At 40.2% G+C, this 27,911-nt stretch overlaps 1 protein-coding gene across 2 annotated transcripts; it reads left to right on the top strand.

Annotated features, from left to right (window-relative positions):
* The first annotated feature begins 1,870 nt into the window (after nucleotides 1–1,870).
* On the top strand, nucleotides 1,871–27,321 carry RNF2 (ring finger protein 2). Of its 2 annotated transcripts, XM_062606294.1 has the most exons (8): nucleotides 1,891–2,006; nucleotides 2,420–2,549; nucleotides 18,489–18,577; nucleotides 18,956–19,116; nucleotides 20,303–20,518; nucleotides 21,265–21,537; nucleotides 22,636–22,807; nucleotides 25,185–27,321. In XM_062606294.1, exons 3-8 carry the CDS (start codon nucleotides 18,491–18,493, stop codon nucleotides 25,284–25,286), a joined length of 1,011 nt encoding a protein of 336 aa, XP_062462278.1. In that variant the 5' UTR covers nucleotides 1,891–2,006; nucleotides 2,420–2,549; nucleotides 18,489–18,490; the 3' UTR covers nucleotides 25,287–27,321. The 2 variants fall into 2 exon arrangements, with proteins under 2 accessions (XP_062462277.1, XP_062462278.1); XM_062606293.1 differs by lacking the exon at nucleotides 2,420–2,549 and having other exon boundaries at nucleotides 1,871–2,006.
* The last annotated feature ends 590 nt before the right edge of the window (nucleotides 27,322–27,911 follow it).

The raw sequence follows: 27,911 nt of genomic DNA, 5'->3' as shown, positions 1-27,911 counted from the left end.
TGGGTCTTGAAAACTTCCAAGAGTTATGATGGCACAATCTCGCTGGGCAAACTGCACTCTGTCTGAGTGTTCTCTTGGGGAATAGGTTTTCCCTGCATTCAGTCAAACTCTTTCTTGTTTCAGTTTGCTGTCACCTCTCACCTTACTCCCTTGCAACACTGAAAAAAGCCTGGCTTCATATTCTCAATAACCTCACAGGATGGAGTTGGATGGTGTAAGGTGCCTGAAAGTCTTCCCTACCCCAGGCTAACCAAGCCCCACTCCCATGGCCAGCCTCTCCTGTCAGGTCAAATGTTTCATCCCCAACCACCCAGACGCAGTATCTGGATGTGATCTAACAAGTGCTGAGCAAAACGGACTAATCTCTCTCTTGATCTCCTGGCCATTCCCCTGTTTGTGCCACCCAGGATGCTGGTCCCAGGGCCTTCATGACAGAGGCAGTAGTGTCCTAACTCCTGCAACAAGGGAGGTACCTGGTATGGAAAAGAAATGTGCATCTGCACCACATTTTTCCCCTGAACAGGAAACTTTCTTCATATTGATATCTTGGCAGACTGACAGCTTCCACCTGAGAAAGTATTTGGTGGCTTTTTTTACACCCTTAAAAGTAGCATGAACACCACATTGCAGAGAAGATCCATGGTGCTGCTATTAAATGGTGAATATAGGAAATATAACCAAAATAAACAAAAGTTCTTATAAATATGAGTTGGACACCCCTAGCACAACTTAACTATGTTGAATTTCCTTTTGTCTCCCTTTCAGCAAATGTTCTTAAAAATGTTTACAGTTTGTTAATTTACATGACACTGTATAGTTTTGCATTTTACCAGATGCTTGCAACTCACCTTGCACTCCATCTGCCTTTGGAAATCTGGCTTCCTTAAAACTGCATGCTTTAATTTTACAAATCTTATTTTTGCAACATACAGTGACCTAATCTCAAAAAAAAATTTACTAAGAGTGGTATATTAACATAAGAACTTCTTCATTCACCACAGTCCTGCAAACAATTAACAAGTGAAGTAATTTTCACCAAAGGACACTTTCTGGTACAGCAATAGCTTGGCAGATGACATCTTCCTTTTCTCAGCACTGATGGAGAGCTGAAACATCAGGAAAATTTCAGTCATTAATTCTGACTAGTGTCCTTCTAAAGAAAGGAATTTATCACAACCTCTTTTTCTGTTCTGTACCGTCCTTATACTTTAACATTTAAAGAGGTCAACATAATTCACTTAAGAAAAATAATTCTTAAAAAAAAGCCTAATCAAGAACAAAAAGGGACTTAAATCCCGTTCCCAGTTGACAGGCACCCAGGCTGCGGAAGGCTCAGCCCCGAGGCGCTGAGTGCAAAACACGAGATCGCACCGATCGGCCTCAAGGAACGCGGCTCCCTGACTCCCTCTCGCAAACCAGCACCGCTTCAGCTGGCGCCGCTCCAGGGCCGTGGCGCCGGCTCGGAGATGGGGGCCACTGCTGGCTTGAGAGCTTAGCCCTGCTGTAGGCTGTTAATGGAGAGAAGCCATGACGCGGGAGAGCGACGGCCGCTGGCTGGGGGAAGTAAGGGTGGCCTTGTGGAGTCCCGCCGGGCTCGGTGCCGCATCGCCCAGCGCTCGAGACCAGAAGTGCGATGAGGGGAGCAGGAGCGCGGCGCTGGCGCTGACAGGCGGCGGGGAGCCGGGGCCCGGGCAACCGCAGCAGAGGTGCGAGGAAGGCGGGGAGAGAAGACAGTAGTCCCCCTCCAGCGCCGTACCCCGGCAGAGAGGGAAGGAGGGAGAGAGGGAGGGAGCTGGGAGGCCCGGTCACGGCAGCTCCATCCGCGCTCCCCCTGCCCAGCCCCGGCATGAATATGTAACTCCCCTCTATTTCCCGAGCTCCATTGCGGAGGCTGCCGCTCGCCATATTGTGCCGCTGGAGCTGCGGCTCACCGCTGGCGAGAGAGGGCGGTGGGAGCGAGTTGTGTAGGGCGACGTCGGCGGCCTGAGGCGGGAGCCCGGCGGGCGGTGAGCTCGGGGTGACGGACGAGGACTGGGCTGGGCCGGGCCGGCTGCGGTCGCCACCGCCGGGTCTCTCCCCCTAGTGGGGCAGGGAAGGGTGCGGAGCCGGCCGCTGTAGCATGGTGCTTCGGACGGGTGTCTGGTACGGAGAGCGGTGCCCGACCTGGTGCGGGCGAGGTGGAGGAGGGGCTGTTATGGTGGGGTGGGGGTATTCCGCAGGGGGCTCTTCTCCAGGTTGCGGGGCTGTCTGAGGAGAAGCCGTGGTCAGGTTCCCCCGACCCCAGCGGGGCAGTCGCTGCGTCAGGCGGCTCTGGCCGCCCGGAGTCCCTGTCAGGCTGCTCCCCCGCCCGCCGTGCGGGGCTGCCGGGACCGACGGTGGGGCCCCGGGAAAGACCCGGACCTTTTCTGCCTCCCTTCAGCTTGGTGCCTTTGGCGTTGCTGCACAGCTGCGGGGAGCTTCTGAAGCCCTGAGGTATCCCTGGGGACCAGCGTGCTGCGGGAATATAGATAAATGTGTGTGCACACATACTCTGGAAGCTACACGGAGAGGTAGCGTACAAAGCTCCGTATCACACCCGCATACCGTAACACTAGCCCGAAGAGTGAGGCATTGCCAAATGCCTTACTTTGAAAGGGAGAGCTGATTAACAGAGCCACAAGCCATTGTTGTTTTTACGAATTGCCCCTGCTTAAAATATGTTATTTTGAAATATGTCATATATGATTTATTGCTCTGTATTCCCAGTCTTTTGTTTCTCTTAAAGCCCATGCATGTAACCATGCTGAACAGTATTTGCGGGGCGTGATGCTGATAAACGTACTGGGAGCAACCCGGCTGCTCTTGTGAAAATGTCATCATTTCCAGCAGGGTACCAGGTGGAGAAAGGCACTGTGTCAGGAACTGTAGCTGTGTCTTCTCCCTTCACACTTGCTGTCACTGCTTCCGTTACGAATTTAACACCTGTTTCTTGCCAACTTTTATAGTCTGTGGTAGCTGTCTCATCAGAATCATGTATTTGCTTTCCTTGGACTCATCCCGTGGCGTAGCGTATATATGAAATGCACACTCTGAGTAGTATTCTTCCTGGGGCTTTCGTTAAGCTGTTTGTTTTTTCAGACCCTCTTCTATGTAGAATAATTGGATCAGATGTCTTATTCCCTAAAAATCCATAGGACAGCCAATGGAGAAAGATGATTTTCAGTATGGATAAATCTTAATCCAGTCTTGTTTGGAAGTGTAGCTCCTTATAGCTCCATGTAATAACTATGCATTGCATGCAGGCTTTTAAGGATTAAAGGAAATTGCTTGCATTTGAGAAAACGTGACTGGTATGTGGGTAAAATTATTTTTGCTTGGGGAAAATTCTTTAATCAAATGTGTCATTCATTTGGTGACAAAGACTCGATTTGTCATTGGGGTTCCCTGCAGAGGTATTCTCATTTGTATTCATCTGTGTTTTCATTAAAAACTTTTGTAATGAGATAATTTGACTTTTTAATACATCATGCCAAGCTCAGAGCTAGCATTCAACTTGTCAGCTAAGACAGAGGCACTTACTTTGAAAGTAGTGGATATTGATAAGCAGTATATTTTGCATTAAGAGATATACTTGTTTGAAGGGTTAGCTTTGTCGATTGCTTGGAGATGGGAGGACTTTTCACTGGATAGATGTTGGTGTGAGCCTCCGTGTTGGGTGGCAAGCTTTGCAGCTGGATCTGACTCTGTTACCTTACCCTTCCAGTGATGGCATGTAGGTAAGTTTAGAATATCTTTAGACCTTACTGACCCTGTGAATTGTCATTTACAATGTTTAATAAATATTTTCTGCATTCAGCTTTGTAATAATAGTGAGACACAGATTTTTCATTGAAGGAGTTTTTTAACTTCTTCAGTGGCTAAAATTTTGAGCTTTGGCTTCAGAGCTTTGAAACACCAGCCCTGCTACAGCTGCCAAGAAAAACACTGCCTGCAGTATCCTAGGTTGAAATAATATGCATACGCTAGTGGAATAAATTGCTTGGGTCTCTCTTTATCAATGATACTTTGTGTTTTAAAAGTGATGCATGGTAACATGTTGAGTATAAAGACTTGGTTGGGCATCTTAGGTGATTAGAGAAGTTTTCTGGCATTTTCAGGGCTGCATTATGATGAAATAGAAATATAGTTGGCACCTATAGGAAAACCATAAGTTTTATATGTGGAGTAAATGTTGGGATATGTGAATTTCTTCAGCTTCTTTAAAATGCTTCTCTTTCCCTTGCCTAACAAAAAGAATGCAGGGTGGGGAAGGAAGCAAGGGGGAAAAGGGACTTCAAGAAATGAGATGCAAGTCTGCATGCTGTATTTTTGTTAACAGGAGTACTGGATCTACTCTTAATGAAGCACCAGTTCAAAGAGCATGCATGAAAGAAGTATCAGAGTAGAGGGATTACTTTCACTTTTTTTCTTCCTTTTTTCCCCCTTCACCTACTTTCTCCTGAATAGATCAGCCATTTAATAGTGAAGCAAACAGAGAGGAAAAATATTGGAAGGGGGGATGTTGTTGACCCTCAGCTTGGGTCTGCTTATTGATGACAATAACTGGCCTGTAAAGTTGACCTTAAATTCTTAATTTTCTGAGGAATGAGCAGTGTTCGGTATGATGGAGCGATTTAGACTTGTTACAGTGGAGAAATATTTTGGGAATTGTCACAGTCTGCCTACCCTCCACTTCTGGATCATAGAGCTTTCCTATGAACAGCTGGGAGCAGTAGTATTCTGCTAACTAATTAAAAACCTAATCCATTCTTTACTCTTTACCACTCAGGGATAACATTAAACTATTTTGGATGATTACTGGGTTTAAGCTATAAAAATATTGCTCCTGTAGTACTGTTTACAAAATGTACAGTTTTATTTGAGAGAGCGTCCTTAAAACACAAATCGTATTTAGCTGTCACCCAGCTTCAGATGAAAGTTGTCTGGTTGCCAAATTAACAGTTTTGTTTCTATATACTTATTGTAGCTATTAAGTCAATTATCATGAGATGACTCGAGTCTGTCTTCTTATTTCTGAAGGGTTGGAGGGCATTTATTTTCTGTTGATTAATAACCAAGCCATCTTTTGTTCTCATTAAAAAAAAATATTACTATTGGTTGTGGCTAGCTTCTCTATGATAACTGGTAAGTGGGTGAGAAATTTTTGTGGCTAACATACATCTGGAAAAACTGAAAACCAAGCATATTTCTTGAATTCAGAATTTCTCCAACAATATAAATTCATTAGAATACTCCTATTTATATTAGTAAATGTGAGGGATAGTAAGTATGTTGTATGCTGAAGAGAAGGATAAGAAAGTGGCAGTACATGCAAGTTACAATATATTTGGGACTACACATACCTCTGGCAGGAGGTTTGTTTTTTATATGAGTGAGTTGTATTAAAACTGCAAAGTCCTTGAGGTGAAATAGAATTAGTGCATTTAATTATCACCACTGACAGTGGGTTGTGCTGTGGGTAGAAAAAGAGCTGTGTGATTTGTTTCCTTTGGTTGGTTTTTCTTGATTATTTGTTTTGTTTTGTTTTCCTGCTGTAACTGTAGCTATAGAAGTGATTCCTACCAGTAGTTATCAGTCAAGGACTGTGTTTCTCCTCATTTCCAACGTAAAACCTGGAAGTAGACTAGTTTTCTAGAGACCTAACCTTTGCTACTGAGCTAGTAACAGCAGTAGGGGAGGTAGGAAAGATCACTTGAATAGTAGTACAAGTATGTTCATAAAATTTCTAATAAAATGTATGGCAAATTAAAAAGTAAACAATGGGGGGTATTGAAAAGGTCAAACTTAACCTTATTGATTGTAGTGGTCAGTTCTTGCTTTTGGCCGCTCTTATTTCAGGGAGATATTGATTAGCTTTAGAAAATGTGCCAGCAGTGCTGTGAGGGTAAGAAAGTACTGTAAAAACAAAAGGACTAGTTCTGAAGGATTATTCTGTGGCATGGGGGTTCACTGCACAACAGCAGGACACAGAGTATTTTGATATGGTCACATCTAGGTGAATGTGGTCTTTTACTGCAGACTGTGAGTTCCAGTGCACTATAAACATGCTACTAGAGAATGAATTTTAAAAGGGGGGGGTGGGGGTGGGGAGTAAGTCTTATTAAAAATATCCTAAGGTAATTCCTGGCCTGTTTGTATGTATTTAGTTACCAGTTTTTTTTTGCTTTTGGTTGCTCCCGAAAGTGTTTTATCCTTCCTACTGTAGTCTACTACAGTATTGAAATGAATTTAAGCAGGATTTTAGAAAAGCAGTTTTGCTTTTCTCCTTCACAGTTGGTTATTAATTGTGAAGTCTGGAGTTGATTTAACTCTAAAGAGCTTAGGAACTTAATTTTTGAAGCTCACCTGGGTTAGTCCAGCACGCACTATGTGGTAGCATGCTTCATAATATGAAAACCTTTGCATAAAATTTAACAACTAACAGAGAAAATTGCAATTCTGCTCACTCCCCCAGAGTGCTGCCTATTTTGTTACTTCACAGGGCTGAATTATGGCTTGGTAATGAGGGCTGGATTATAGCTTGGAAATGGCTGTTTTACTTTTTATATGAATTGTTGGCGAAGGTCTATCACATTTGAGGTCGAGTGCTTGCCTGGTCTATTGACCCACATCAAGAGTGGAAAACTACTGTTCTTGTAACAGTTTTGTTTTCACTCTTGGCAGAAGGCATTAATGTTTCATCATATTTTAGTACTTGCTTTGTACAAGATACAGGGAGTGTGTCAGGGTAAGTGCCAGCATTTTTTAGCTCTAATGATTAAAATAATTTTGCAACCTGTTGCATTAGAACAGTGGGCAATGTTTTTTGTTTGGGTTTTTGTTTTTTGATTGTGGGAGGTTTTGGGTTTTTGTGTTGTTTTTTTTTTTTTTTGCTTTCTTGTACCAAAACCTGAAAAGTTTTCTACTTAATCCTTCTGAGAAATCTAAGCATTTTAATTTAGGAATAGGCTGGTTTTGGAATGTGACGAATTTGAGCATTTGCAGGTATGACAGCGAGAGGAAGATAGGTGAATTCTTGAACTATCTGGAAGCAACTAACATGATACAGAGAGAGTTCCCTGGAAATGACAGTAAATTTGTGTATTCAATTTTCATGGCTGAGGAGATGTCTGGGAGGGTATGATGCAGAACTGTAAATAAGAAGCTGAGCACTAAGGACTGAGATTATCAACACTAATGGAGTGATCCAGGAGGTTGCATGAAAAGGCCCCTGATGCCTTTAGCAGGGAATATAAATGTCATTAGAATAAATTTAAATTTGAGCACCAGATACATAGGAGCAATGTACATGGACATACAGTGCTTCTACACTAATATGCTTCACTGCTATAAATATACAGAGAAGCACCAACTTAAAATCATGTACTGCTGTCATGTCCAAAAGTATGTGAATGTTCTTAACACTGGAATGAAAGCACCTTGAGTATAATGAAAAGTTTCATTTGATACTTTTTTTTTTTTTTTTTTTAATGCTCCTGCCATCCAAAGTGGAAAGAATATCTCTCTTTGGTCACTTCTGTTAGCACTAGAGTAATTGAATTCTTCCATAGGTGTACATATGTATAGCAGATGGTTTGTATGAGGTCATAGCACACGTGTTTCTAAAGGCCAGTGTGAGCAGCTTGATGTCCAGATTGGAAATTCTGCCATACTCCATGGGTCAATTCATTTCAGGTCCAGTAAATTGTGAATGGCAATTATTGGCAAGATCCCACATCTTAAGGCACCAGGCAAAATGCTTTCTTCCTTAGGAGAATAAATACAGTGAAGAAATTGTAAAAGACCATGTGCTAGCAAGTGTGTTTCAGCAATATTAGTGTACTTTTTTTTCCTGTCTGTCAGTTGTCATCTGTCCAGTAGCTTGATGGATGTTACATAATAACAGCATTAGGTTTTGTTACTTGGTTTTCAAGGAAGGATTATTTTATTTTGAAGAAAAATGCCTATTAAGTTTATGGGGCATACTGTGGAAAAAAAAAGTGAGTTTGGGACTAGTTATATGGAAAACTAAAAACTCTGAAGTAGTGTGATTGAGAGGGACAATCATGTTGGAAATCCGTCTGTAGTGTTGCTGACTGTTGAGGCTGTTAAGCTGGACCGGTGCCTCAGATTTCTCTGCATTCCTCAGTTTTATTGGCTTCTTTGGGACATTTTTGAGTCTGTGGTCTTGAATTTTTTTTTTTTTTTCCTTGTTTTCACACCCTCCTGGCTGCTGGTGTTCTAGGGCAGAAATGAGGTTTTCTGTCTTTGCTAACTGCTCTTTACAGACTGACAAAATTGTATTCCTCAGTTTGGCCATCTGAAAATGCAGAGCTTTGAAATATTTGCTTTGGGAATAAATGTAGCTTCCCTTATTTTTATGTACTTCAGTGCTGAGTTACCATAAAGTACCATCTCATGTAATCGAGTCTCTTCTAGATGAAAAGCTTTGTTATTGAAAGTAATGGGATAAAAGGAAAAAGTATGACTCTTTCTAGGATGACCTGTATAATGGATTTGAATGAACTTCACATGTTGAGAAATACAAGCTCAATTTTAAGTGGCAAATGAGAATCTGGCAAACTGTCTTAAATTAAGATTCTTTGCTTTCAAACAGCCTGTAGAGATACATGCTTGCGACTTCTCCTAGTGTGCATTTTGGAGACACAATATTATAAAGAAAAGGAGAACATGTTATTTTTTCATACAAAAGAGGATGGATTTGTATTTTAAATGTAGACCTTGGCACAACCTTTAGTGTGGGGGACATCTGGCACTCGTGTGTACAAATAGCTTTATTGCTTTTGTAACTTCTTCACTGTACCAGCTGATCAGTTATCTAACATACCGTGGGAGTTGGATGTACCCATCTGAAAGTGCTTCATTTTAATGTTAGTTTTCTGGTTCTAGCAAAATTGTTTTCTCAGCCGTAGTGAGGCTATGCTGATTTAATTGATTAAAACATTTGACTGTTAATCTCTTCATTTAATCCTGTAAATAAAGTAGGAAAATAGTATGACAAGGAACCAATGCAAACACTGTTAAAATGAGATTGTCAGGATGCTTATCACATCATGCCTATTTCTCAGTGTGCATTACCCATATCCTTCAAGAGTAACTGAAACTGGAATGACTTAAAGTAGTGAAAGGGTAGACCTGCTTTAAATCGCTTCATCACATTTAAAAATTCACCATGATATTCACTGCAGTCAGATTGCATGCATTAATATACATTATTATTTACAGTCATGTATAGCCTCAGGATGGTACCAGCTGTTCTTTATTTTCATACATTTTTATTCAGACTTGGTTTCTGTTCATTTTGTTTAGCTCACAACTGGGTTTCCAAGTTTCCTCTTTAAGAACGAAGTACACAACCCCTTAAAATGGACCTGAGAAAAAAGGAGAGAGGATACTTAACTGCATGTCTCATGCCTAATAGCTTTCCTAAGGTACAGGTTTTAATGTTAGCCTTCAAGCAATCATAAATGTGGTTTTTGTACCATCATTCAGTTGTCCAGTGAAGTGTGTAAGGGCAGCAGTTGAATCTGCAGTGAAGGTAGATGGGAATTTTTCTGTAGGTTGACATTTTCTTAACTCTTGCAGTATGTTTGGAGAGAGGTGGAAGAGCAGAGGCTTCCTGCAATGTGCTGGAAACTTTGGGTGGTTGCAGGAGAACATAGGGGTAATACTGTCTTTCCTTGTGGTATTTGGGAAGGACTGTGCTGGCATTTGTAACGATTTTTTGGGGGGGAGTGAATGTGCTAGGTAGGGTTGTAATGATGCAGATGATTTTAAACACGCACTGGCAAAGCCCAGCTCAGGACGATGCCCTGACAAAAATCTGATTCTTTCCTTATTTCCCAGCAACACTGTTGCGCTGGGTTGCTGGTGTGCTCCTTTCATGTCTTTCATGGAGCATGTAACAAGCTGTAGCTATGTCTCTTCTCCCTCCTGGTGTGTTGGTTTCTGGTTTTGTCTGTTGGGGTTTGTGTGGTCTTGGGTGTTTGGGTTTGGTGTTTTTTTTTGTTTTTCTTTTTTTTTTTTTCTCTAGTTCAGTGGTTCTATGCCATAAATACAGTCCAAGGATGTGTCTGTTGCATGTATTACAAGGATGGAAAGCATGGTCTAAATACTTGTTGTTTGTTATCAGATTTGACTTCTGAAGTACATAATTGCTACTTGAAGTTTCAGCTTTATTGCCTACATTAATTTGGAATCTTTTAATAGTCATTTAATTGACTTTGATTGTGCTTCTAGTTAATGTGTGCGGAAATATTTTAAACACTGGCTTTGCGTAAGCATTGCTAACCACTCATTTTTAAACATAGTAGATTGTTTCCAAAGGAACTCGCGTTACTGTAGAGTATTATATAGAGTATCTTGTGAGACCTCACCTGGAGTATTGTGTACAGTTCTGGTGTCCTCAGCATAAAAGGACATGGAACTGTTGGAACAAGTCCACAGAAGGCCCACGAGGATGATCAGGGGACTGGAGCACCTCCCATAAGAAGACAGGCTGAGGAAGTTGGGGCTGTTCATAGCAGCCTTCCAGTGTCTGAAAGGGGGCCTATAGGGATGCTGGGGAGGGACTCTTCATTAGGGACTGTAGTGACAGGACAAGGGGTAACGGGTCAAAACTTAAACAGGGGAAGTTTAGGTTGGATATAAGAAGGAAATTCTTTCCTGTTAGGGTGGTGAGGCACTGGAATGGGTTGCCCAGAGAGGTTGTGAATGCTTCATCCCTGGCAGTGTTCAAGGCCATGTTGGACGAAGCCTTGGGTGAGATGGTTTAGTGTGAGGTGTCCCTGCCCATGGCAGGGGGTTTGGAACTAGATGATCTTAAGGTCTTTTCCAACCCTAACTATTCTATGATTCTATTAACTGATAAAGTGCTTGGTAATTTTGAAATTAGCCCATGAATATACTTTTAGGTGTTCTGTGATGGTAGCTGGAACTATTCTCTTGCTAACATTCATCTTGTAATCTGTATCAGATCTTCATGACTTTGCAGACTGACTACCAGTCTGTCACCACTTACAGCTCTATTCTAACAGCTACAAGTGTTACATTTGGGCAGTTACCTTCAGTTCTCAAGAGGCCTGATTTTCAGTAGCTGCTCAAATCGCAAGGCAGTTTTGCTTGCTGTTGGTCAGTTTAAATGTACATACAGAAAACATTTGTATGGTGTTTTGGGGCTTATTTGTTAGTTTTCCAATTTAAACACAAATACCTAGTTGGGGCTTTCACTGCTGATTCCACAAGTTCTCAGAAGATACTTAAAGCCATTTAAGAAAAAGAACACTTTCTTTAGGGGTTGGAACTCGATAATCTTAAGGTCCTTTCCAACCCTAACTATTCTGTGATCCTATGATTATATCATGTATTTATGGAGGAAACTCCCACCTTAAGTAGGCTTGCAGGTTATTTTTTAAAACGGACTAGGGAGTTGAATTCCCTTGTTGCTGTTTTCAAACAGTTCAAACAAATCCATTCTACTTTACATAAAGCTAGTGGTCATTGTAATACCCCAGAATCCTTCTGATGTTTATTTTGTGTTTAAGGACAATCTCCATATAATGTTCAGCCACATAGATTGTAAAAAGTGTGTGGAGTATGAAAGGGTCCTGTTCAAGTTTCTTCAGCTTTCTATTATGGCAGTGCTTTATTGGCTGATGTTGCTGTTTTTTTTCTTGGCTGTGTCACTTTCTATATGACAAAACCAAGTATAAATGTCCCTGATAGTGAGATAACCATATAGTTAGGTTGAAAGAGATCTCCAGAGATCATTTCATACAATTTCCTGATAAAAGCAGGGTCAATCGTAGCAGGTTGTTCATGACCACATCTAGTTGAGTGTGACTGTCTCCAAGAGTGGACGTCCTGCAGCTTCTCTGAAATGACCTCTTATTAGTGATTTGTTTGCTGTGGCTTTATGCTGTCAGTATAGAATTAGTTTCCCCTATGAATTTTGCTGGCTGACACTTGGGATTTTATTCTGTCTGTCCATATGTCTTTAGTAATGGCAAATACTTTCTCATTTTGTTCTTAGCAGCTTATGTTATGTTGCTTTATGTGTGGCTCATGATATGAGTCCACAGCACAATCTCCTAAAGATTTTAAATGGGGCTTTAATGACTGTAAGAGATTATGATGGATACCAAATCACATCTTATCTCTTGATGGCTGTAAGGCTGACAACTTGAACCTTGCATGTTGGAGGTGAGCTGCACTACAGAGGCTCTGTGTTTTGATTACAACTCTGAATATGAATTAATGAGCTTGACTTTGTTGTTAACATTGCTGTTAACTGATTGTGTCAAGAGAAGATGACTTTACACATGGCTAGTAGAATACTGAACTCAATTTACAAATACAAAGAAGTTAAAACCTTCCCAGTAAGGGATGTTGTGACATTGAACTTGATATTGGGAAAACAAGGACTGATAGCTGAATGAACTAAAAACACTTCAGTAAGACATTCCTCTCTCAAGTTTATCCCCTTTTGAGATCAGTATATAATTACCGTGAGTGCAACATAAACTTGCTGAGAGACAGTTTGAGGAGAGGTGGCAGTATGAGTGAACAAGCAGAAGAGGATGGGGAGGCACAGACAAATGCAGTGACATACTTGTTCAGGATCATTGAGCAGTTAATTTCAGAGCTGGGAACAAAATGAGCTCCAGGCCAGAACCTGATTCAGCTGTCTCCCAGGGATTTTGAGATCCAGAGATGAAAAAAGCTTCAGAAAAGAGTGAATACTAAAAGCACTAGATTGCTTTACATCCAGTTGTAATCTAGAACAACTAGTACTGGAGTACAGTCTGAGCCGCCAGTGAACTGCAGTGAAGATAAATTCTTTCAAATAATGTCTATCCAGAAATGTTTGAGTTATTTTCAAATCACGTTCTTAGCAAGAAAGTAAAAGCAGCAAGATGTTATATTTTAGAACGCTTTAATTGAATAAATTGAATGATTGAATTGAATACTTTGTCAAAACATGCAATTTGTCCTTAATACTAGTTAAAGTATCAGAGAGTAAAATGTAAAACTCTAATCCTGTTACGTTTCCAAGTAACTGCACTATGATACCTATTTAAAGAACAAATCCCTTTTGGGGTGGGAGGGGAAGTAATGGTTGAAGGTGGTGTTGAACTTGGCATGGCAAATAGAGGTCAAACTCTTCCTGGTTTAAGTCTAAATATTTATCTTTTAAAACTTGGAATAAAGATAACTTGATTTCTAAGGATTTAATACTGTGTAAAAAAAATTTTTTTTTTAAAAGAACCTAGTGCAATTTTTATCCTGAAATGTTTTTGGGTTTTTTTTGTGTGTGTGTCTGGTTGTGGGGTTCTTTTGTTTTTGTGGTGGTTTGGGTTTTGTTTGTTTGGTTGGTTGGTTGGCTGTTTTTTCTTTTATTTGGTGGGTTTTGGTGTCGGGTTTTTTTTTTTGTTTGTTTGTTTTTTTGTCTGTTTGTTTGTTTTTGTTTTTTTTTTCATGAAAGTATCAGAGATCAGTACACTGTTTTGAGCTCAACAGCAGTGTCCTGTTTTTGGCTGGGACAGAGTTAGTTTTCTTCCTAGTAGCTGGTTCAGTGCTGTGTTTTGGATTTATTCTGAGAACAATGCTGATAACACACTGATGTTTTAGTTGTTGCTAAGTAATGCTTACCACAATCAAGGACTTTTCAGTCTCTCATGCTCTGCCAGGGAGGAGGGACATGGGAAGCTGGGAAGAAGCAGAGACAGGACACCTGACCCAAACTAGCCAAAGGGTTATTCCATACCACAGCACATCACGCCCAGTATATAAACTGGGGGGAGTTACCTGGAACGGGCTGATTGCTTCTTGGGGATGAGCTAGGCCCTGGTTAGAAGGTGGTGAGCAATGGTGTTGGCTATCATACTATTTATTGGTTTTTTTTTTTATTTCTCTCTTTGTTATTTCCCTTTTCATTATTATTATTATTATTATTATGAGTATTAGTATGGTATTATACCTTAATTTTTAAACTGTTCTTAACTCAACCTACACGTTTTAGCTTTTTTCCAGTTCTCTTCCCTATCCCACTGTAGGGGGTGAACTTGTGCCTGTGTGGTATAGTTATGGTTATCTCTTCCAGCTGCTTGGTGCCATTCCACCATTTCTTTGATCTCAAGGTGTGCTAACACAACCACACATACAGTTGCTCTTTAGCCTTTGCCTGGGCTAAAATAGGCACTGCAAAGTGTTTTGGAGGATAATTCAGGTTCTGAGTGGTCTCTGATGGCATCTGGTAGAAAGTCCTGGCTCCCTGGTTAAAGAAGGACCACCATCAAGGTTAAGTTCTAAGCTAGAGCTCAGGAAATCTCAAAATTTCACAAATGGCAAATAAGTCTGAGTGATTATACGTCGATGAATTTCAGGGTGGTTTAAACCTCTGAAATGGTAAAGTAGGGAAGAGCAGGAGCAGTGACATGCTGCTGCTGAGCTCCTCCTTTGGCTGCCTTGTAGCCAGAGCAGCCAGCCTGTCTGCAGCTCTGAGTGGTCTGAAGTGTACTTCTTGCCAGCTGGAATTTGTATTTACTGGCCAGTTTCAGGAATGGGACACCCAAATGCCCAGCCTGCTGTGACTCATGACTATATTTGAGCAATTAATCAAGTGTATTCCAGTATAAGAGTTTGTAAAGTGGATGTGGTGTGACAAGTGCAGATGTTGCTCTGCTTGAGGGTTTTTTTAAGTGCATTGGAAGGACTTGTTGGCATAAATTCCCCAGTCAGTAGGCAGATCAGAGCGGCTTTTCTGGTGGGGTCTTTCATACTGTTATTTTCTTCTGTAACTGTCTCCCTTTTCCAGTGCTTCAGGAACAAGGTCTGTTTTGTTACATTTTTAAACATCAGCTACTTGTCTTCAAATTTGTTTTACAAAATAGTCTGCAGATGGATGAGCAAAAGGAGCAAGATTGCATAAGCCTGTTTTACAAGGAAATGCAAATTAAATAGCAAGATTTTCAAATGAAGTTATATGGTGCTTTTCCCTGAAGCTGGCGGGCTCATCTCCCAGCTCTAGTTAGGGGGCTATTCCACTTGTAGATAAAGTTTGGTTATATATAATATTGATCAAAAGTTTCTGAAGCTCCTTAAAAGCAGTACAGGTGAGTTTTATTTTACTTTGGTTTTGATATTCTGGCAATGTGGAAAACTCGAAAATATTCTGGGTACAAAGAAATCAAAATTTACATGTTCTGATAATCTTTAGCAGTCTCCCTGTCTCATCTTCCAGTTTTCTTCTATAAATAACGCTAAACAACTAGGCAAGTTTTATGACTAAATACTGAATGTTAGCTTGCTTCCCTTTTTTTAGATGCTGTTTGGAACTGGGGAGTGACAAGGAATCAAACCTGAAGAGATTCATAGTGTTTCTGGCTCTCAGATCTGTAATACATTCTTTTGGTTATATCAGTCAGCTCTTGCTTTGATAGTGACAGATGTGTGCACTCTATAATTATTAAGTTTGTCCTTAAGAGTTTTACTGTGCCTTGAAGACTGAGTCAGTCTGAAGGATTGCAGGTTTCCTTAGAATACTGTCCTCTGGCTATATCATAAATCACAACAACTAGGACTCCTTAATGACTCTGAGAGGAAGATGTTTGATCTGCCTACAGGAATGTAGCTTCTCCCCCTTATATCAGCCTGTTGTGTGGCTGGTTGCTCTCCTCTTATATCCAGAGGGTATATACAAGTCATAAAGATAAAAATTGATGCAAATTAAAAAGTTGTGGTGTGTGTTAGAAGATTTTTCGAAAACCTAATGATGAGAAAAGGATCACAGGAGGTACCTGATTTCACACTGTTTCTAATGCTAGCATGTGTGACTTGTGAAGAAGAGATCTGGTCATCTTTGTTTAGGAAATGGAAAAGATCTGATCAGCATGTTTGAATTGACCATGTTTCCACTGGTGCTCAGATTTTGACTTTGGACATACCAGAGGCAGAGGAAGTGTTTACTAGTGATGAAGCGGATTGTGTGAATCTGTCCAGCTTTCAGACCAGGGTTTTCCTCCTTAAAAAATTTAAAGTGGTATTACTGCAGGCCTTGGGGTGAGAATGAAGGACTTGGCATCTCAGATTAGAAGCCTGTAGAATAAAGTTGATCAATTATTTATCATGACACTTATACCATGTGTTCTGCAGTGTAGCCTCAAGCTTGTAGGCAAGGTTGCAATATAAATGGTAGTGTTAATACACTCGTTCTCCAGATTGATAGGTTTGCTGACAGTTTGGCACCTGGAGAGCTGCTTTTCTCTGTGAGCAAGTGTAGGCCTGCAAGTTTAGGCAAGAAGTTACTTGTGCATGTGATGATCTCTTTACTATGGGGCTGCTTAGGTGAGCTCTTTACTGTGGTAGAGCTACATAATGTTTGGAGCAGGCTTTTCTGTTAATGCGGGTTGGATTTAGTGGGACTTAGTTGTCTTTGCTGCAGTCTTGACTATGTGTTTCAGCAGATTTTGGGAAAGGTGTGAATGATCAGCAGCTTCACAAATTTCTTTTAGTAGTTGGAATGATAGCTAATTAAATGTGTCAGCTTTTAAAACACTCAAGAGCAGTATCCAGTGTGGACACAGAATAATAATGTTGGGCCTCTGTTACAACAATTGACTGTCAACAACGCATAATAAAAATCTTTATCCTGGAGGATTTCGCTTCCTATATGCCTGGAATTACCTTAAATAATAGTGGAAATTAGAACACAGAAATACTGTTTCCTTTATTTGCCATTAGTATGCTTTTCAGTGGTGCTTCTTTACTGAGATTTGTCACTCAATACCGTAATTAAATTCATACCTCTGAATAATTTAAATAAAATGCCATCAATCCTGACAGGACAGCCCAATGCTTGGCCAGACTGGGAGCTGACAGTCTGCAGGTGGGTCATGATGGCTTGTCACTTTTAATGGGGAGGTGAGATCTTACTTTTCTGATCCACACAGAGGAATATGTTTCTTGTGGCAAGTAAACTGCATTTTTAGGGCACAACATTTATATAGTAAAAATTGGAGTTGACAGTCTGTCATCTCCTAATTATTTCTTTTGACACGTCTTCAGACCCTGATTGCTTATTAGACACAGTAGTGGACTTGGCTACTTTGTCAGGCTGTTCTTTTTTCTTTAACCTCTCCTTTTTTCATAAGGTGAGAAAACCGTAGTTTCTGTGCCTGGGTAAAAGTAGATATAATAATCTTTGCTGCACTGTTTCTATCGCTTTTCCCTCAACAATTAAGTAAAGCTTATAAAGCAACCTTGTTCTCCAGAGAGTTTGACACTTTTCCTATAGAACTTGATGAATTGGAAAGGGGATTATAATGTACCTGGCAGATACCAGTAGATTCTGCATGTGGCTGCTGATTTGGATGGTCTCAAAATACAAACCTAGGTTAATTAAAAAAAAAACAACCAAACATCAACAACAAAAAAACCCTTGTAAAAAGGGAGAAAGCGCTCTGATTTTTCCACCTAGTAGAAATGTCTGCAGCTACAGTCTTGCTTCTTACATGGTTACATTTATTCTTTAAACATGCCACACAGTGTGGGGTAAGTTTTCCTGCCTCAAGGGAAAGATGGAGATGACTGTCCCCTCCCCTTTCCCTGTGAGCAAATTCTGCAGCAGTGGTTGTGGAGTCTATCAGTTGTCTGTTGAGTGCAGTTATTTCTATCCCTGTCTATTTCCAGAAGTATCTGTCTACCACTACTGGTACAAAAAATGATACAAAAAAACCTGATAATGTGTGTATGATTTGGGTTTCTGAAACTTAAAAGCTTCTCACCACCCCCATCCTCCCCCACCTTCCCAGGTCATTGAGAATCAGGTACACATCAACTGAAGCCCAGCAGGACTGTGCAGTAAAATTGGAGCTCTTGATTAAAATTACCCAGTGGCTAGGTTTTACATGACCTTTAGAATTCTCTAAAATTCTGATTGGAAACCCCTGATGATGTATTTTCAGGAGGAAAAAGAAAAGCATTATAGCATGCTTCCAGTGAACATGTGTAGCTAGTTTGCTGTGTATAATCATGACCTTCCACTTGGTTAGGAAGTAGACCCTGTTTGACCCACATGCACATTTGTAAGTGGATGTTTTATGAATGTTTTCCACATCAGGTGGCATTTGCAGCTTTCACATCACACAGCCAAATTTTACGGCCTTCAGTTCTGTGTCACTTTTGTTTAACCGCCTTAATTGATTTTTTTGCAAAGCGTTCATGGCTGACTGACTCCCTCTAATTTTTCTGGAGTGGTACAGAGCACAGGGTTAGCCATCTGTAACAAAGTGGAGCCTGGTACTTGGATGAACAAGGGCTCCTCCTGTGTTTCTGCTTTGTTGGCACAGACTCCTGTGACTGTGCACTTGCCAGAGAGGCCTGCTCAAGAGAGCTGGCTCCTTTAGCCAAGTGTACGGGAGTGTGAAACTTATTTCTCTCTTTCTTCCCAGCCATGTCTCAAGCCGTGCAGACGAATGGGACGCAACCTTTAAGCAAGACGTGGGAGCTCAGTTTGTATGAATTGCAAAGAACACCTCAGGTAATATGTGCTAAAGAACTGGCCTTTATGGCCGGGCTTTTTAAGATACTTTTTAGAACTTGAAGCTTGATGTGTAAGATTGTCCTTTAGGAGTGTTAACTGCCTATTCTAAATTATACCATATTTAAAAACGAAATCCTTCCAAAACAAAACCTCTCTTGTGATATTAAAACCAGCCAAGCAACCAAAAATAAAGTTGTTGGAGTTTCTTTTCCTTTCTTTAGCAGCATGTGTGTGCATGCATGATGTGGTTGTGCATGTCTTTTTTTTTTTTTTCTTTTTTTACTGTATTTCTCTTTAAAGAAATAGGAAAACATGCAGTCTTTCTGAAAAAGATACTAAATTCCATTAAAGAACTTGTACTTTATTTTATGTTAGGAAGCAATCACTGATGGCTTGGAAATAGTTGTGTCACCCAGGAGCCTGCACAGTGAACTGATGTGTCCCATTTGCTTGGATATGTTAAAAAACACCATGACAACAAAAGAATGTTTGCATCGCTTCTGTGCTGACTGTATCATTACAGCCCTCAGGAGTGGGTATGTAAATATTATTACAAGAAAAGGGATTTCACTTTAGATGAAAATGTGATCAAGCAAATCCATCAAGTCCTGGGTGTTGATGTGGAACGGTTACGTGCCTGTGCCCTGCAAGCTTCTGAATGTGTAGCACACCTTCCATTTTCATTCTTGTGTGTTCAGCTATCTGTGGCAGACCAGATCTGTTTGTTTCCTCATGTGAAAAATCATCCTATAACTTTCTTGCAAGGAGTTAAAAACCTCTTTTATCTTTTTTCTCTTTTTCTTTTTTCTTTTTTTTAAGATCCAGTAATAGCAAACCAAAAAAATACACATTTCTTTCAAAAATGAGTCCCATTTCCCTTCTTCTTCCTTTTCCTAATAATAAATTGCAAATCATGTGTCCTTTCAACTGTGTTCCTGCTTCCAAACTTCAGTACTGAAACAACTTATGATAAAGTAAAAGTATTCTTCAGTTACAAGTTCACATTTCCCCAAAAGCAGTGGAATTCTGAGGTAACCAACAGTAACTAACTCAATGATGCATCTATTGATAATGGCAATTACTTGTGTTCGCACTTAATTTACTGTGCCTCTGTAAATTCTGATGAGTAATGAGCAAAAATATATTACAGAGAAACAAGAAAGCAATGATGCCAATGTTTCAGCTATTCAGGCCTCTCCCTTTAACAGGAAAAACATTGTGTGAGCCTAGCATTTTAGTTAAATGGGAACAAAATGTTAGGAAGGAGAAGACTCTCTTAGTTTTCGCAGTAGTTAGTGCTTGAACTACAGAACAGGTTCCTTAATCTTTCTTTTGTCCTGTAAGTGCTAGAAAGACTATGCCTTAATATAATTTCCGCTAGGCATGCATTTTTTCTAGGTGAAAATCCAGTCACAGGGTTAAGGGAAGAACTGGTTTGCAGAGTGGAACTTTTGAACTCTTAAATACAGTTTGTTTAAACATACTTTAAAAACAAAACAAACAACCCCCCCAAGAAGCAGGGAGATGTGTTTGGGGTTTTGGGGGTTTTTGTTTCAATATTTTTTTGTAACTACCTGATCTGTCAAAAGATAGAAGCCCTATTCCAGATTGACTATAAATATTCAGTGTTAATGAGCACTTTGACTATGAACTGCAGTGTCAGAACAGACTGGTTCTTGCTGGAGAGTTAGTATTGTTTTCTTCCTTCTTGTTCATGTCCAGCAACAAAGAATGTCCCACATGTCGTAAAAAGCTAGTTTCAAAGAGGTCATTGAGACCAGATCCCAATTTTGATGCTCTCATCAGTAAAATTTATCCAAGCCGAGATGAATATGAAGCTCATCAGGAGAGAGTGCTAGCAAGAATCAGCAAGCACAATAACCAGCAAGCTTTAAGTCACAGCATTGAGGAAGGATTAAAGATTCAAGCTATGAACAGGTATGTAATCCATGTGATTTGTCCATGTGTAGCCTTGTTTACCTTAACACTAAAAATACAGTCTGCCCTCACTCCCTGTATAGCTTGAGATTTCTCTCCTCGAAGTCTGCCAAAATAGTTTGTAATGTTTTATCTACTGATAGAAACCTTTGTATCACTCTCTGCAACTTCTGTGGCAGTCTGATGTAGACAGATTTCATTTTAGCTTTACCAAATTATGGCTATTGTGTTTTAGATAATAAACTGTAATGCAATTAATCCTGTTCCAACATATTATCATTACATACAAATAAGTGCACATAACACCAGAACTTATGTTTTAGTTCTGACTTAATTCACAAGGCTGGAATAAGTGTTTTTCGCACAGTAGTGAAATTCTGGGTGTGTATTTAAATCTAAGAGAGCCAGCTGGGAAGGAGGCCCCAGATGTTGTGGTGAAGCATGGTGTCATTTGTGTTTTTAATCACATACGGATTCATATTTAGATGAAAATAAGGGTCTGAAATTGACCGAAAAATAAAAATAACCATATGAAGTTAAAAATTATCTTAAAACATGTCTAAACCCATGCCTATAACATGTCTAAAAGATTTTTGAGGGATACAAAAAAAATCTATAATCTTGTCTATGAGTTTGGGATTTTTTTTTTTTAGTAAGAATGGATTTTTTTTTTTTGTTTAAACTTTGTAGAAGCTTGTGCATACGCTGTATTGGCTTAGTGTTTATTTCTACCTATTTCTGATTAGGTTGCAGAGGGGCAAGAAACAACAGATTGAGAATGGTAGTGGTGCAGAAGATAACGGTGACAGTTCACACTGTAGCAATGCCTCAACACACAGCAATCAGGAAGCTGGGCCTAGTAATAAGAGAACCAAAACATCGGATGATTCTGGGCTAGAACTGGACAATAACAACACAAGTGTGGCAATAGACCCTGTAATGGATGGTGCTAGTGAAATTGAATTAGTCTTCAGGCCTCATCCGACCCTCATGGAGAATGATGACAGTGCACAGACAAGGTAAATGTCTTCTATTCCTCTTCATGAATGCTGCTGTTATTTTCTGGTGGTTTTGTTTTCTATCACTTCTTGGGGCTTTTAAAAATCAATTTACTTTTGGTCATACCAAATGCTGTTTAACTATGTGCACTCTTCCTCTCTGTTTCAAGTCAGGTAGATGGTACTGCTCAATGATTATCAAAAATACAGTAACAATCTGGTTTAAGCCTTTGTTTGCAAATAAAGATGTTTTTAAGAGTTTCTAGTGTTGCAATTCACAGTAGGTACTAGGATGATGGTAGCAGCCCCTTTCTACTTATTCTAAGATTCTTTGGGAATAAACAAACTATCCATGTCAGCAGTTTTCAGAGCAGTTTTGTGTCAGCAGGATTTGTGGTTTTGTAGGCTGGAAGCTTTTCCTGGCATTTTTTTTTCATGATCTAGTCCAAGCACAGACTGCAAATTTTGGATCACAACAATGAGCAGTCTCATATTTTCCTCAGGTCCCTTCCTGGCGTCCTGTCATGATGAAACATATCTCTGTAGTGTCTTTAAATGTATTATAAGCCTCAGCCAGCTTTTCTTTTTGGTTTGGAATTGCAAGGGAATTCTTGGGGTTGTGCTGAAAGGCACAAAGAAATTTGTGTCAGTCTTTAATTCTTGAATAAAGACTTGAAGTGAGAGCAGATTGTGAGACAATAAGTAACTTTAACACAGCGAGTGTCTCATGTATAGCTCTGGCACTTTCATGGCTTTCTGTCCAGACACTTCAGACTGTATTTATGATCAGATTTCAGCAGTTGTGAGTAGTTCTCAAAACCCCTTGAGAACCTGTTACAAGGTTTTTCATTTTGAGCAGATGACAGGACAGTGTTGTCTTCTCTACAAAAGAGCAGGAGGGTCTGTGGGAGAAGTGTCAAAAAGATGCAAGGGCACTTAGGAGCAATTTAATTTGGTAAGCTGCTTGCAAGTCAGGGGTGAAAGCAATTATAATTCTTATTTGTAAACTGTCTTTAAAGGCCTTTCACACTTGATGCTTAATATCTAGGGGTGTTCCAGCTGTCTTGTTCCCATACCTGCAACTCAAATGTCTGATTATCTTTGTGGTTGTTGTGACAGATACATCAAGACCTCAGGCAATGCCACTGTTGATCACTTGTCCAAGTACCTAGCAGTAAGATTGGCTTTGGAGGAGCTTCGTAGCAAAGGAGAATCAAACCAGATGAACCTTGACACAGCCAGTGAGAAGCAGTATACTATTTACATTGCTACTGCCAATGGGCAGTTCACTGTGAGTAGAACTTGTGTCTAAGAGTAACACTGAGCATCAGTATATCTTTGATATAGATCTCATTAAAATCCACTCATCTGGACTTTTCTGCACTTGGCTTAGGGGTAAAATTCATAGCAGCAGATTGTTTATTAGAGACACAGATACATTGCTTTTTTAAGAAAAAGTGTACAGCAAAAACTTTGGTAGTAGAAAAGGAGGTATATAAATTACTTTTGGAAAATGCAGTGATGACAGCAACTACAAGCTGACTTATGCTATTATTTTAGAGTTAAAATTTAAGAGAAAAAATATTACTTCATCTGAGAATCTTGTTTCAAGAGCAGATAGCTCTAGCACTAGAAAGCATCTATTTTAAGGTGGCATTTCTCCACTTTCATGTAGGCTTCCACAGTTCCACCATGAAACAGCTGAGTATGCTCAGGGAAGAACCACTCTTGTCAGTTGCTGACTTCAGAATATAGATACAAGGCATTATCTCAATTAGATTGATCTCTGAGCCTGGGCATTTATCTGAATAAAGTAAGTCATATGATTAATCATAAAATTGTACCATAGAATGGTTTGGATTGGAAGGGGCCTTAAAGATCCTCTAGTTCTAACTCCCCTGGTTGCTCAAGGCCCCATCCAACCTAGTGTTGAACATTTCCAAGGATGGGGCAGCCACAGTTTCTCTGGGCAACCTGTTCCAGTGCTTCACCACCCTCACAAAAAAGAACTTCTTCCTAATACCTGATCTAAATCTACTTTTTCAATTTTAAGCTATTACCCCATGTCTTTAACTAGTTGTTCTTATAAAAAGTCCTTCAGACTTGTAGGCCCCCTATAGGTACTTGGAAGGCTGCTGTAAGGTCTCCCTGGAGCCTTCACTTCTCCAGGCTGAACAACTCCATCAGTCTGTCTCCATAGGAAAGGTGATCCAGTCCTCTGAGCATCTTCCTTTGGATTCACTCAAGCACACATCCTTTTTATGTTGGGGGGCGCAGAGCTGAACACAGTACTGCAGGTGGGGTCTCACAAGAGTGGAATAGAAGGGGAGCATCACTTCCCTTGACCTGCTGGTCACACTGCTTTTGATGCAGCTAAGCACAGGGTTGGTTTTCTGGATGGCATCCCTATTCTTCCAGCATGTTGACTGCACCAGTCTGGTGTCATCAGCAAACTTGCTGGGGGCGCACTCAACCCCACTGTCCATGTCGCCAACAAAGATGTTAAACAGTGCCAGTCGCAATACCAACCCCTGAGGAACGCCACTTGTCACTTGTCTCCACCCAGAGACCTTTGAGTGCAACTGCAACTCTTGAGTGTGACCATCCAGCCAATTCCTTATCCACTGAGTTGTCCATCCAGCAAATCCATGCCTCTCCATTTTAGAGACAAGGACATTGCGTGGGACAGTGTCAATTATTGCACAAGTCCAAGCAGATGATGTCAGTTCCTCTTCCCTTATCCACCAATGCTGTCACCCTGTCATAAAAGGACACCAAATTTTTCAGACATGATTTGCCCTTGGTAAAGCCATGTGGGCTGTCAACAATTACCTCCTCATTTTCTATGTGCCTTAGGACAATTTCCAGGAGGAACTGCTCCATGATTTTGCCAGGCACTGAGATGAGACTGACTGGTTTGTAGCTCCCTGGGTCTTACTTTTCTCCCCTTTTAAAAATGGGGGTTATGTTTGCCCTTTTCCAGTCAGTGGGATCTTCACCAGACTGCGATGACTTCTCAAATATAAGGGAAAAATGACTTGGCAACTTCATCCACCAGTTCCCTCAGGACTCACACATGCATTTCATAAGGTCCCATAGACGTGTACTTTTAGGCTCCTTAGACAGTCTCAGACCTGATCTTCTCCTACAGTAGGCAGTTCTTCATTCTCCCAGTGCCTGCCTTTGCCTTCTGTGACTTGGGCAGTGTGGCTGGAGCACTTGCTGGTGACGACCAAAGCAAAAAAGTGATTAAATATGTCTGCCTTCTCTATGTCCCAAGTAACCAGTCAGAGATAAGCAGATGCTTTGCATTAAGAGTCTATTTCAAACATGACTAGAGGATGTCCCTTACACCAGAAGCATCTCTGCTCTTGTCTAAATACGATCTACTAGTCCCCTGTTTGCAGAAAGAGGAAAGAGAAAAACTGAAGTTTACTTACAACCATATTCACTTTGCAAAAATGTTCTTGGGTGCTGTTTTAGTGAGATCAGCAAGAGTTCACAACAGTTTGCATTGCTGCTTTTTAACACCTGGTGTTTAGCTAATAACTTGTGCCACATTATTGGTGACTCCCTTAAGCTGGCACAATCCTCCACTTTAAATAGTCTGTTTCTATAGCTTTGCAAACCATCAGACAGTTCATTTCTGTTTTGGTGTTCTCTTCTAGGTATTAAATGGGTCCTTTTCCTTGGAACTGGTCAGTGAGAAGTACTGGAAAGTGAACAAACCCATGGAACTGTACTATGCACCAACAAAGGAACATAAATAAGCTGTGCTGGAAAACTGAGATGGGACTAACTCTTTTTATAGCTATGACTTCTTTAATATTAAAAGAAAGCACCACCATTACATTCATGGACAATACACATGATGCCTTCAGGCTCTCAGTATACTTATTAATATGATTAGACAGTATTCTGGGTTGTATTTAATTTAGTCTTTGTTTTGGGCTTTTGTTTTTTCCCTAGGAGACTAAATGACCTTCTCCAGTGCATTCCAGTGTTTGACATGCTTTTTTGTTCCTAATGCATGATAACTGAATGAGTGTTCCAGTTTGGAATGTCTTATTTTGTCCAGGTAAATCTGGATTTCTAATACATTTGACACAGTTATAGTAGCCTCTGTGAAGTACTGAGCATTGGATGGCTAAGTAAGTCTATTCAATAGTAACATATACAAAGGAATGTGTTAAATGTTGTACTTTGCTAATGGTTATCCATATAAAAGATTGGTAAAGGATTTCTGATAGTCTTCCAGCTAGAAGTAATCCAATTAATCATTTTCTTGTGAACAGAGATGTAGTGAGAAAACCGACACTTTAAAACCTTGCTGTTTACTGGGCCTAATACTTCAGTGCAAGGTGATTCATGAGATTGAAATATCCACTAAAAAGCAAGCCAATCAAAAAAAAAAAACCCTAAACAAGCCAAACCCGTAACTTTCCCATGTAGAACATGCCAATCTTGATGGACACTGCAGCTTCCCACGTGATCTATGTTGTAGTGTCCTCACAAGCCTAATTGAAGAAAATCTGGAAGTTTTACAGCCCTACTATGTTCCCTGTAATAACAGATTTTTATTGTGAAGGTATTAGAATGTTCTGAAAAGTCTGGGTTTTTTTAAAAGCAAATGCCCCAAATTCCAGCACATGGACATAATGCAACATCAAAATGCTTTGCTTTATGGAATTTGTGCCACCCCACCACCCCAGCTGGGAGCTTATCCTGCCTTCAGTTTTGAGCAGGGAGGACATAAGCTGCTTGAGGTTTGTTTTCTTTTACTTTTTTTACCATAGCTTAACAAATGTGGTTTAGCACTTTGGAAGACAATTTTAGTACTTGACAAAGTTTACCATTTAAGTGTCTTAAATTTAGGTTCAAGTTTTAAAACTTGGCAGTAGGCTGTTGCGTGAAGTCCAGTATCTACTGTTCGTTAGCATGTTAAATTCCTCTTACCTCCCTCTGGACCTTGCTGCCACTTAATTGGGGTCACTTTAATCATTAGCATTCCATTTTAAGGGAAAATATGTTACTGTGAATTTCCTTTGCTCTAAGACTTGCTGATGAATCTTGCACCCGTTTGCACCTGAAGCTAGAAGCAAGAAAAATTGCTACGATAGGCAAGAAGTAATGTATTTTAAACCATATGGTATTGCTCCTTCTTCTTGCCTGTAATTAAGACCAGTTTTGGCATGTGGTATGTAAAGAAGGAAGTACCCTTCCATGGCTTGTGTCTTTCAAGCCTAGCACTTGTAAATATGCATCCATTCTGACTGCTGCTTCATATCAGCTGTATCCCAATGTGAAAACTGCACATACTCCTTTGAGTAACTTTTTTTTTCTTACTGGAAAGACTTTTTTTTTTTTTTGTGTGTGACAGGAAATAGAAGTTTTCAGGCCCCAGCAGAGGGGGCAGTTTTTAAGGAACTACATTGTTCATGAATTTCTGGTGAAATGTTGCATTGTGTAGACTAGTAGTGCATGTCCGCTAAATATAATCTGGAGGGGTGGGAGCAGTCATTATAAATGCTTTAAAATATATGGGGAATCTTCTAGATTAGTTGCAGCATACCTTCCCATTGTGATAGCTAAGGTAATGTTCAGTCCCTTAAGAAAGAGAGATGTTTGTGAAACTAAGCAGTCTGTCTAGGAGGTGTCTGTCACTTTGTCCCCAGTTCTTTAAAAAGTGTGGGAGAATGTGAAGCTTTTATTTTCATGTTGTAGTGAATTTATTGAATATTTATGTTCTTTAAATATTATATATATATAATGTAGTTGTTTGATTAAACCATTGATTGCACTGTGGCTCTTTACTCCTATAAACCTTTGTTTTCAAGACAACTTTACCCTTCCACTTTTTAAAGCCATGTTAAGAACATAATGTGTGCTAGGTACATGTAAGCCTAATAGCTCTAGTATTCAAGTAGTCACACTGAAACTGTCAAACTGACAATAAAAGAAAAAATGTTGTCAATAACCTGTTGGTAATAATTCCAGTGCTACTTCCTCCTACAGTTCATGAAAGAAACCCTTTGGACAACTCTTGCTTGTTTATTAGTGCCGCTGTGTTTGTGATTGTCCAAAAGAAAGGGACCAGCTGACTTCTACTAGTGTCGATCTGAGTCTGGCCCTCAGCACAGTTAGTCCATTGAAACCAGCTGAGCTCCTGTGCATGTTGCATGCCATGAATGAGAAATGCAAATCTATATAAAAGATAGCTGCTTTACCACTTACCAGTCACACGTGCTACTGTTCTAATCATATTCTGTACCACGAGAAATAGGATGAAGGATTTTCACAGCACTCGGGTTAAACCCAGCAGCTTTGGTTGCATTTAATTGTGTATTAAGCAGCTTCAATATAAACAGTGTAGTATAACTGGCACACATCACTTG

Source organism: Pezoporus occidentalis, unplaced genomic scaffold (assembly GCF_034315485.1).
Source record: "Pezoporus occidentalis ecotype Australia unplaced genomic scaffold, CSIRO_AGI_Poc_V1 ctg95, whole genome shotgun sequence".
Classification (NCBI taxonomy): domain Eukaryota; kingdom Metazoa; phylum Chordata; class Aves; order Psittaciformes; family Psittacidae; genus Pezoporus; species Pezoporus occidentalis.
Note: the sequence above shows the minus strand (reverse complement) of the source record. Positions and strands in the feature narration are given on the sequence as shown.

Excerpts from the sequence above, each read along its gene's own strand:
- RNF2 (XM_062606293.1), top strand. The coding sequence starts at position 18,491 with ATGTCTCAAGCCGTGCAGACGAATGGGACGCAACCTTTAAGCAAGACG. Across the intron at positions 18,578-18,955 it reads AATTGCAAAGAACACCTCAG|GAAGCAATCACTGATGGCTT; the intron begins GTAATATGTGCT and ends ATTTTATGTTAG. Across the intron at positions 20,519-21,264 it reads AAGATTCAAGCTATGAACAG|GTTGCAGAGGGGCAAGAAAC; the intron begins GTATGTAATCCA and ends ATTTCTGATTAG.